This window comes from Cryptomeria japonica, chromosome 10 (genome assembly GCF_030272615.1).
Source record: "Cryptomeria japonica chromosome 10, Sugi_1.0, whole genome shotgun sequence".
Classification (NCBI taxonomy): domain Eukaryota; kingdom Viridiplantae; phylum Streptophyta; class Pinopsida; order Cupressales; family Cupressaceae; genus Cryptomeria; species Cryptomeria japonica.
The window spans coordinates 212,796,771-212,807,596 of NC_081414.1; the positions used below are offsets into that span (position 1 = coordinate 212,796,771).

Here is a 10,826-nt window from a genome sequence, read left to right on the forward strand (position 1 = left end):
TTGACTGGGAAAAAACAAATTAGATAGGAAGTTGTACTCATTTGTAGATATTCTGTAATCTCACATCATGAATTTGAGATTGATTGCAGATTCCTATGTCGTGGAGGGCTGTTATCCACAGAGTTGAAGGCCGCCTCTCAGAAACAATGATTGATTTCAACAACCTTGAGTTATGGGATACACGTTGCTTTCCTAAGGATTTACGTGATGAAATTGAATGCCACCCAAACAACCTAGTTTAAGCTGTTAATGCTGAAGCGATTGGAGTTGGAGTGAAGCTGTCACTGGCACTTGCTCATCTAATAGATGGAAGGGAATGAAAGTAACTTTGAATGAATGCTTTCAAGCTTAGGGGTATAGAAGTTTCAAAATCTATTGGTTCTCTCATCAGGTTTAGCTAGAATCATGGTTGAAGTTTCTCTTTCACTTTACAAAAGCAAACTATCCAAATGTTAGGAATGACACATATTTCATTGTGTATCACCAATAAGTCCTTAATGTGTTGTGTTAAGTTGAGTTGAGTTCCCTAGTCTTCCTATATCTTGTAAATCAATCTTAGACCGCATTGCCACCCTCTTGGGAGAATGGTGTTTGTTTAAGGGGATATAAATTCTCTTGACTCATTCTCAACAATGAGCTTGCAAGGAAATAGACCATGCTTGGGACCTCAAAAATATAATTGATATAAAAATTGGTGACATGTGTACCATGTCCAAACGGTTTTTTGTATAACAACTTCCTAAATACTCTTTTTTTTTTTTGTGTTAATCCTTTGAGCCTAAAATAAGAGATTATTTGCCACAATGAATAAAGAAGAATGGACTAATGTTGTCAATTGTAAAGGTGGTTGCAATAGACCCAATAGAGAGTTCCATGTATTGTCAACAATGGAGGAACTTGGGCTAGAAGGGCACCTACTTAGTGAATATGGTACATGCTCACTTGTCTACTAACAAAAGAGCTTAGCAAGTGGCTATGGCTCCTCTAGAACCCGTGCTCTATGACCCTCCAAGGAGGCTAATAAGGCTTATTGTTTTCAAATGCCGCTCCCTCTAAGGGTTTTTTCCTAGTACTATTTAATTGGATGCTTTTTATTCTCAAATTTCACCCCCTCTAAGGGTTTTATTCTCATATAATTTAAGTGTTTTATGTATTTACTTTCCTCTTTTTTCATTGAGTGCAATAGGAGATCTTGCAACCTTCTTCATTCAATAGAAGATAGGAAAATTATTTTCAAAAAATAAACATGGATTTTACAAAATTTTGTTAAAAAAAAAGATGAGGATTTTACAAAACAATTATTATGCATTCGAATGGTAATATTAAAGATATGTCCTTGTGTTATGCCCTTGATCTTACAGTGTGTATAAGGTTATGAGTAGTTGGCTTAAGGATACCTTCACTCTTAATCATGTCATAGGATCATTATTATAGTATTATCTAATTAATTAGGTTGGCCTAGGTGTTATATTTTGATATCTAAGCTAAGATTGGTGATATTGAATGCATAAATAAGATATATAAAGAGATCATGAGTGTTAGTTGATCATCATATTATGATTTTTTTCTCATTAGAGCTAATTAGAGGTTTTCCTACTCGAAGTGGCTTATTATTCTAAGTTATTATAAAGGGTTTTTGTATCTAATTTCATAGTATATTCTTCTATTGTCCAAGTTATTTCAATGCAAGTGGTATCAAAGCATGATCTTGACATTGTGAAGGCAACGACAAAGACAATTTTTTTTCCTGAAGATCATTTTAGGAAGCACATAACTCATTAGTTTCGTTGACTCATATTAAATTTGTTGGAGGGTTTTTAGGACATATTGTGTATTCTATCCAGTTCACATTTCAAACAAATTGGAGAATAATTAAGCAAGCTATTATAGAATTAGGGTTCCACCATTTTGGCTCCTAGGGCTAAAATTTAATGAATTTGTTCTTGATTTTTGGAGGGTTGAATAAGGAACAATGATATACCTATATTACAGTTTGAAGGTATTTGAAGCACATTTGAGGGATTTATTATGAAAATATGGTTTTTGTCAAATTTTCTCTCAAAGCTACAAATCAACTAATTTATTGAATATTTATTTTGGGAAGTGGCATAGAGGCTTTGATAAGTCAAACTAAAACTTTTTGATAATATGAACTTATTGTTGCAAGGTGTGTGCCCTTGGTCTCCTTGTGTTGTGTAGTGTAGTTCTTGAGTTTGTGACATGGCTTAACCGCCTCCTGTGGATTCTATAAGTTTAGTGGTTGTATCAGTCATTAACAGGTCGATCTTTTGCCGCAACGACAACCACACTTGTAACAATTGGTATCCGAGCCTAGTTCCTTCGAGGAAGCCTAATAGCTTGAGGAAGATCCAGAATAGTGAATCAATGGACTCCAATTTATAGAAACAACTCACTGTGGCACTTGAAGATCTAGTTACAACAAGAAAAGAAGCAAATAGCCTGAGAAGAAATCTGAGCAATAATGAAGACTTCATTGAGTCTTTGAAGGAGAAAGTGAACACATCCAAAGAAAAGAGAAAGGAGCTTATGGACAAACTCAAGGAGAAAGAAGACCAAAGCATCAATGATCAAGCCTTAAAAGACAAGACAGATGAATGTGAAAAACTTGCTAGAGATAATGCAGTCTTGAAGAATGAGATGCAATTCATTGTGATGAAGATAACAAAGGACATTGAAGAGAAGAATAAGAATGATGAAAGTTTGACTTAGTCATTAAAGGATAGATCTGATGAATATTGCAGACTAAATCATGAAAATGACCTGAGAAAACTTGAAATGATACAATCCAGGAATAATGAGCAAGAACTTGAAAGGCATATCATAGTTCTGAGAGATGAACTTACCACTACTAATGAGTACAAGGAAGAATTCAATGCTAGCTCAACTAAGCTAGATGAGATGCTACAAAGTCTAAAAAATAAAGGTAATATGGGAGGACTTGGATTTGAGAAAGGAGAAAGTTCTGGATCCGGTCAAAGCAATGTTAAACCTCATCATCAAAAGAACAAGAGATCTCCGGTAAGGAAACCTAATGCTTATAAATTCAATGGTAAATTCTTTTTTTGCAATAAATCTGGTCATATGGAAAGTCAATGCAGAAATAGGGCAAATCAGAATAGTTCATCATTCTCCAGACAATGTTTCAACTACAATAAACATGGTCATAAGTTAAATGAATGCAAAAGTATGGTAAATAGGATAAATATAAGATGTTATGCTTGTGGAAGATTTGGACACATTACTAATCAATGCAGAATGAGGGGAAATCAAGGTAATTTCAGGCCTAATCAGAGAAACAACATTGTTTGCTATGCTTGCAATAAATCTGGTCAAATTGCTAAATTTTGTAGAAGCAAGAATATGAACAAGAATGCTCTGCAGACAAGAACAAGTAAGATGATAAGGGAAAAGTGAAGGTTGAAGAGAGCAGAAAGTTGTACAAGAAGAAATGGGTCAAAAGGGGTTATTCAAATGTAGTGAATGAGTCTGCACCTGATTCCGGTGTTGGAACCTCATGCAGTAACTAAGGCACTTGGCCTTAGGGGGAAGCTTTTCATGCAAATTCTAAAAACCCCCTGTTTGAGATCTGTAACTGGCTACGACAGGTTGCAGATGATTGTGAATGTTTGTGTAGTTGATCCTGAAGGATCTCTGAAAGACTTCATGCCGATTTGAGACTCCAAAATAATATTCATGAGATACAGACCATCTAGAAGAGTTTGTGTTGAGCATTTATTATACCTAAAATTTAGGCATGTGACGGATAAAAAGGGCAATTTAACTCTCATTTCTCACATTGCGTTCGAAGCGAAAGAGCAGGAGAGCTTGGCGAAGAAGACTATGCTATAAACCCTGAGCTTTGAAGAGATTCGGCAAATATTTCTTACTTCCGGTTGGAAACTAAAAGGTAGTTCGAAATTTTTCTTTGTTTATAACCTAAAATTCGACAATGGTATCATCCGGTGTGGCGACTCTTTTGTTTGTTGACATAATTGATAGGGCAAGAGATAAGTTTAAGAAACAACCATATAAATCGATGGAAGATGATCCGAAAGGAGCATTTTCATTCATTTTGTATGGTGTTTTGCATGTTGAGGATATTAAGGCTTACATCAATTGCAATTTTGAAGAACTTGGGAACAGTGAAATGATGAAACTTTACACAAAGCACATGATAGATGGCATGGGAAACCCAAAACCCTAATTCAAATATCTCCAGGACAAGGGTTTCATTCAATTCGTGAACTTTTCTATTTTTGATGAATTCGAATGGGTTAGATACATTTTGAGCAGAGTTCGTGGAGAATTCATATGGCTTGACAAGCTGCACAAGATCTCAAAGCAAGCAATCAAAGCCATTACATGCTTGAATGCAATCGGTGAAGTTCCTGGCCTAAGGAATGTAAAGAACCAAACTATGATAGAGGCAACCGGTTCCAAACATGATGGAATATCGATGACAGTCAGTGACATTATTGAATATAATGTCAGATTTGCATCCATGGTGACGGGCTACAAAGTCTATCAATCTAGCAAAGATAACTCAGTATCTGGTATGACCATTTATGTTGCCTATCAAATTCTCAAGGAAGATAAGTTGTATGATTCGTGTCAGGTGCTCCGGAGTGAGATCTTGAACAATCTGAAGAAGATAAAGCAAGATAAAAAGCATTTATTTAAGTTTGGTACCTTGATTATCCACATGTACTTCTATTTCATGAATGAGGTCCCTGATGTAGGAAAATTTCAATGGGCCTATGACAGGTCGGTGGCGGTGAAAACAAAGGAAACTCTAGATGGTTTAAGAGATGCACAAGCTCAGAAATATTTTAAGTGGGGATACTTCAAAACCTTCCAAGGCATGGTGTAGAGCAGGGAAAGGATCCCTAAGGAAATTGTTGAAAAGTATGAGGAAACCATTTGCTTCATTATGGACACTGACCAATGCTTGATGGAGGTTGTTGAACCCGGGACAATTTGGATCATGCCCATGGGGTATGACGTTAATGGTGATATTCTTAATGTGTATGCTCAACATCTCTTGAGAAAATTGGTAGACAAATTAGAGGAAATATTTGGGACATACAAGGAGAAAATCTTGAGCCTCCACTCACAATTCACCAAACCTGGAATGCAGAGAAGGGTGAGGAAGGAAGTGGAGCAGCTAGCGGAGGATATGGGAATTAAAAAGGATATGGTTTAAAGAGCCCGTGAGGAGAACATCCTGAAAGAAGAAGATATGGCCAAACCAAAGAAGAACAAACCAAAATCTCATTCACCTAAGCCAAGGCAAACAAGGAAAGCAACACCTTCCTCTAGTGCTCAAAAGCCTATTCCTCCACCTAAGCCTCAATCAAATCCATCTAGTGGAGATGAGAAGAGGAAGAAAGGGAAACCAGGAAGAGTTTATGTGGCAACCACTGCGGAAGAGGAGATCGAATCAGATGAAGTAGTGAGAGAGGTCAAGAAGAGTGCTACTGCTGCCAGGGTTGTCAAGATGCAACCTTCTGGAGAAAGTCAAACTAGCAAGAAGCCCAAAAGTTGAAGATGAACAATCCGACATAACTCTTAAACAAGTGAAGGAAGAAATAACAAAACAAGGTAATCTCAAATTGCTTTCTCAATTTTATGATCGATTGGATGAGAAAGGGAAAAGGTCTCTAGAAGAAGCTACAATTGTATATTTGAATAAGTATAGCAGGGCGCTTATAGAGATTGCATCTGAAGTTCCTAAAAGTTTGTATGATATTTTGGATTTGAGAAAAGAAACTACTAGAATAGAAGAGGAGAGAACAAGGGAATATGAGCTAGTGCAACTCTATCTGATAATTGCCAAGACAAAAGTTGAAAGAATTCTTAATTAAGAAAAATAAAGAAAGATTCAGAAGCAAAACCAGAGTGAATAAAATAATGACTGGCAAGAGTGAGGATGCACATAAGGAGACATGGGAAATTTTGAGAGAAATCCTTAAAAAGTATTAGTATGATGTAGTTCCTGAGAGATCTCAGGAAAGTATTCAAAAGTATGTTCTAGAAGTCCTTGGGATGCCATCCTTAGGAGATGAACCGAAAATTGCAAAACTGGATGAATAGACAACTAAACTTGTTGTTGTTGTAGATGATATTGATGGCAGTCATATTGCAGATTCAAGTGTTATAGCTCAGGATCCTCTGGTAATAGCTGTTGAATCAGAAAAGAATGTTGAGAAGGTTGGTAATGAGAAGGGAGAGGATACAGAGATGGAAGAGAAGGAGAAGGATGAAGGAAAAGTTGAATAGGTTTTGGTGGCAAGAGACACTGTGAAATTTGACAGGGGCAAGCAGATAATAAGCGACACAGATCTTATCCAAGGGCCTATCAATCTTAATTCCTTATCTCATGTGCAAGCACTCAAGTTTGCAACTCTCGCCCAAGCTAAAGCCAATGAATACTTGTTGAAGTCCCACACCGAGGACAAAGAGCTTATATATTGGCTACAAGTGTTCTTGAGAAAATTTTGCCATCCTTCAAGCAAGACACACTTGACTCGCCCTCCGGAAAGCTAAGAAGTATGCTTAAGGCAGTGGACTCTCATTTTGAATCCCTAGAGAAAGTTGCAGATGTAAAAGTATTGAACCATTTCAATGCTATGCGGTTAAGGATAGTTTTGAGAATGGTTGAAGGTGATAGGGTCAGTCTGATTACCGATGTGAAGGGAATTCAGGAGGCATTAGACACAGGAGGAAAAATCTACAAGTTTTGTCTTCTATTGCCAAAGTTCATTGTAGAGCTTGATAAGAATATCAAAGAGTGTGAAGGACAATTGGCCAGTATATCTCAGTCCTATGTCCCCCAGGCTATTTTTTCTAGTCATTATGAAGCTCAGGTGATAGCTCTACTAGATAAAATCAAGAGTCTGAATCAAGAGAAGGATATAATAATTGGTAGAATGGGAGAGTTGAGAAACCTAATCACTCCCCAGTTGGATACTTTACTTAGTTGTCGGTAGGATGCTCTGAATAAGAGTGTTCATTTAGACCGCAAAGGACCATAAATGCATGTATATCTTTTTAGTGCTCTCATCAACATTTTGGAGAACCTGAAGAAAGGTTGAGATGATCAGTTGCAATCATTGAAGACTATTTTTGCAGACATCTTCAATTTTTTGTATGTTATTGTGTATACCCTTGTACATAGAATTTTGAGTGGATACCTGCCTTTGCCATTGATGTCAAAGGGGGAGAGAGAGAAGTGAAAAAATGTGTATATTCTCAGGGGGAGCTTGTTAGAATCGAAGTTTTGAAAATTTTGCAGTGTGTGATATTTTTGGTTTAACAATGTCATTTTTCACCAAGTGTTTCCATCAATGCCAAAGGGAGAGATTGTTGGCAAGAGACACAATTTCTTGAGGATTGTTTTGGGATTGTCATTGATGGAAACTCAGATCAGAAGCATCCTCAAGAATATGCAAAATCATTCTACCAAAAGTTTGAAGTCTACTTTGCTTAAGTTTGGAAGGTGGAACATAGTGTTCGAGTACATTGAGTAGAACTCAATTTTGGGTGCACATTTTTGTTTGCGGTGGAAGAGGTAGTTGATTGGAATTGCTTAGTCCACAATCCTAGCCTTTAGTATTGATTCTCATGCTATATTGATGATCCGATATCCGGTATTTCAGGAAGAATAAGGTTATTTTGGTGTAGCATGTTATGCAAAATCTTTGGGATGATTTTGTTGATTGGTTTCGAGTTCGAGGTTGTTGAGCCGACATATGTAAAGCATATAATCAATTTGTTTTGGTCCACATGAGCATTTGTAATTGGATTGAGCTGACTTCTTGTTACACGTTTCATGTTTTTGGAGCCGACATGTTGGTGACCTAAATCAAGTGATGCAGATATATAAGACCGATCTATATGAGCATTTTGGTGATTGAGATTGATGTGTGAAGATTGTATGAGCGTATGTGTGTAGTTTCATGTGCACTATCTTTAGATTTATGCTTTGGTGTATGACAGAGCAGCAAAATAGAGCAGTGTGCTAGAACAAGGGAAGACAGTTACTTTGTGCTTAATCGGAATACCGTGGTTTTTCCCTTTTCGAGTGCTTATTTGTATTGAGTTTTTGCTCTTTACTTTTATTCATTTGCATCTGGTGGTTTAAGAATCAATTCAAGAAAGTTATAATTTGCAGTACACTGATTTACCCCCCCCCCTCTCTCAGTGTTCATTGATTCCAACACTTATTTTGTGTGATTTATTGTAAATTTGTTATTTTTTTATCATAGAAAAACTTGTGACAAGAGGCAAAAATATCTAGGCAATGAGGATGTGAAAATTTAGGAGATTGTTCATAATGACAAATAATATATAAGTGAAAAAACAAAATGAAAAAACCTACATGATGAAGGATGAAACATTATTTATTATGACAGAGTAAATGCAAAGGTTTTCATAAGACAAGTTATATAGATAAGATGATTGAGAAATTTTTTCATGGTGAACATCCTTGAGATTTCAAATAAACAATAGGGAGTCACACAACCTCGATTTGGAGGAAGAGGATTATCCTAAGGGGAAGGGTAAATTTGAGTTTGAATTAGACGAATATGGACCAACATTTTATGGCTTAACACTTCACACTGAAGATCAATATAAAAAATATTTAACCAATTGACTCTACCAAATGGAGCATTTATTTAATATTCACCATGTTTCTTATCAAGAAATGGTGAAAATAACTTCATTATACTTGGAACTAGAAGAATTCATTTGGTAGCATTAGATTTTTGAAGAAAATAAAAAGAAGGGATGTGTTTTTACATGGTCTATTTTCTAAGAGGAACCCAATATACATTATAGAGATAATCTCATGGATAACTACTCCAACCAACTTTCCAAGTGAAGGAAAATAGGTACAATCAGTTATTACATTCATCATTTTCAAACTTTGTCTTTAAGAGTGGATAATATCATAGAGGAAAATATGAAGGCATTATTCCTAGGGGGTTTAAAGGATCACATCAAATATGAGGTATACAAATTTTACAAAAGTTTGCAACACAAGCACTTGCAAGATCAAATGACAAACAAAAATTCTTCCACAAACAAGAGTTGCACACAAATAAATGCTATATTACTCAAAAGCAAAGAATACAAAATGAATTACAATTGTAAAATGATGTTCTTATAAAGAAAGCATAGAGCTAAATTTAGGAGAACTAAAGTGCAAGCACGAGGAGCTAAATAAAGCTCAACTCTAGATAAACTAGATGCATAAAAGATAAATTAGAAGCAAGCACTCCTAAGTGAACTTAAGAAAAAAAAATGTACAAAGAAATGAAGTCTCTCTAAGCAAAGAAACTGAGGAAAACCACATGGGGAAAACCCCTCTCCAAAAGTGAGAGATGCAATACATGAAAAGAAACATGAACTACTAAAAGAAGGAAGGCCTTAGATAGAATCCCCAAGGATAACTTCCTTCGCAAAAGTAAAATCAAGATTCCCCCCATAGGAGAGGAAAGAAGAGATGATGTATTCTCCCCATAAGAGAGAAGCTCCAATGTCGAAGATATGGCTCGAGGACAAATGTTGAAGATGATCTGAGAGTGGAAAACCATGTGTCTCCCCTTAGGAATAAATAAATCCATTGGCCAAGGTTGAAGCAACTCCATGAAAGGGAATGGAAGGAATAATATCAAGATGTGTGCTATATGTTTGAATTGTGATATGCTAGATAAATTAAAACAAATCCAAACAATTGTGAAGATACTCGATGAACAATCCCTGAATGCATTGAAGGTGGGATGACAGGAATGCTCAAACTACCATCAAAGAGGAAGTGAAGACCCTCAAATATGTCCCCAATATCTACAATATGTGACTCAACAAATAACCCTACAATATTTGGCAAGAAGTCATCCCACAAAGCTAAAACTAGAAGGGAACAATCAACCTACTAAACTGAATCAATAGGAGCTATGCATGAGCCAATACCAATCTAATCAACAACAACAAAAAATGATGAAGAATAAGATGGTGTCTCAATATGAGGAGTGACATCTAAGATACAAGACTTGGATATATTAAAACATGAAAGACTTTTAATATAATCAAGCATCTCAAAAGTACCATTATAATAGGGTATGAAATCTGCATGCGTAAGGGGAATGAGACAATTTACTGCTAGATCCTCTAGAAATGGAGAGATATGAGGCTCTCCAATTATCTCCAAAAGGTGAGTCCAAATTATTTGGGGACAATTAATAATATCCATCAAAGCACACATAGTGTCAAGATCAAAACTAGAACCAATCACTTTTACAACATGGTCATTAATGATTCTCCAACAATACTTACACCTCTCTAAATTTGGTTGGGGGACAAGTCCATATAGATGGGGCAAAAAATCAAGCCACTTAAGATGTCTCAAGATACCCTTTCTCCATGGCTCATAATTGCCCTTTGCTAGGGTGATAACAGAAGGATGGACAAAAAACCCATGATACCTCTTCAAATGAAAAAATCAAACCCCAATAATCTCAACATATGTAAACCACACTTAATACAGAAACCTCTGAAAAATAGAACCGTCTCAAGTGCAAAAACATCCAAATTATAAGCTAAATAGTGAAAAAAATGAAAATCTGAATATGCAAAAAATAGCAGTATATTTGAATAGAGGACATTGGTCCAACTTTCTAACAATATCTGGTTTTTCAAAAATAAAGTTTGGCTATGGAAGATATGGCCCCAAATGTGCAAAACTAAAGGCTGACTTTGGAGGCCTAGTATGAAATTTGGAGCACAATATGCAAAAAATAGTA

The 10,826-nt window shown here is 36.0% G+C and overlaps 1 protein-coding gene across 1 annotated transcript; it reads left to right on the top strand.

The window, feature by feature from the left end:
• Positions 1-5,260: 5,260 nt before the first annotated feature.
• Positions 5,261-6,300, top strand: LOC131037678 (uncharacterized). The gene is made up of 2 exons (XM_057969859.2): positions 5,261-5,561; positions 6,140-6,300. The coding sequence occupies exons 1-2, from the start codon at positions 5,261-5,263 to the stop codon at positions 6,298-6,300; spliced, it is 462 nt and encodes a 153-aa protein (XP_057825842.2).
• Positions 6,301-10,826: the final 4,526 nt, after the last annotated feature.

Coding starts and splice junctions, on each gene's coding strand:
- LOC131037678 (XM_057969859.2), top strand. CDS start 5,261: ATGGCCAAACCAAAGAAGAACAAACCAAAATCTCATTCACCTAAGCCA. Junction 5,562..6,139: donor AACTAGCAAGAAGCCCAAAA/GTTGAAGATGAA, acceptor TTGTTGTTGTAG/ATGATATTGATGGCAGTCAT.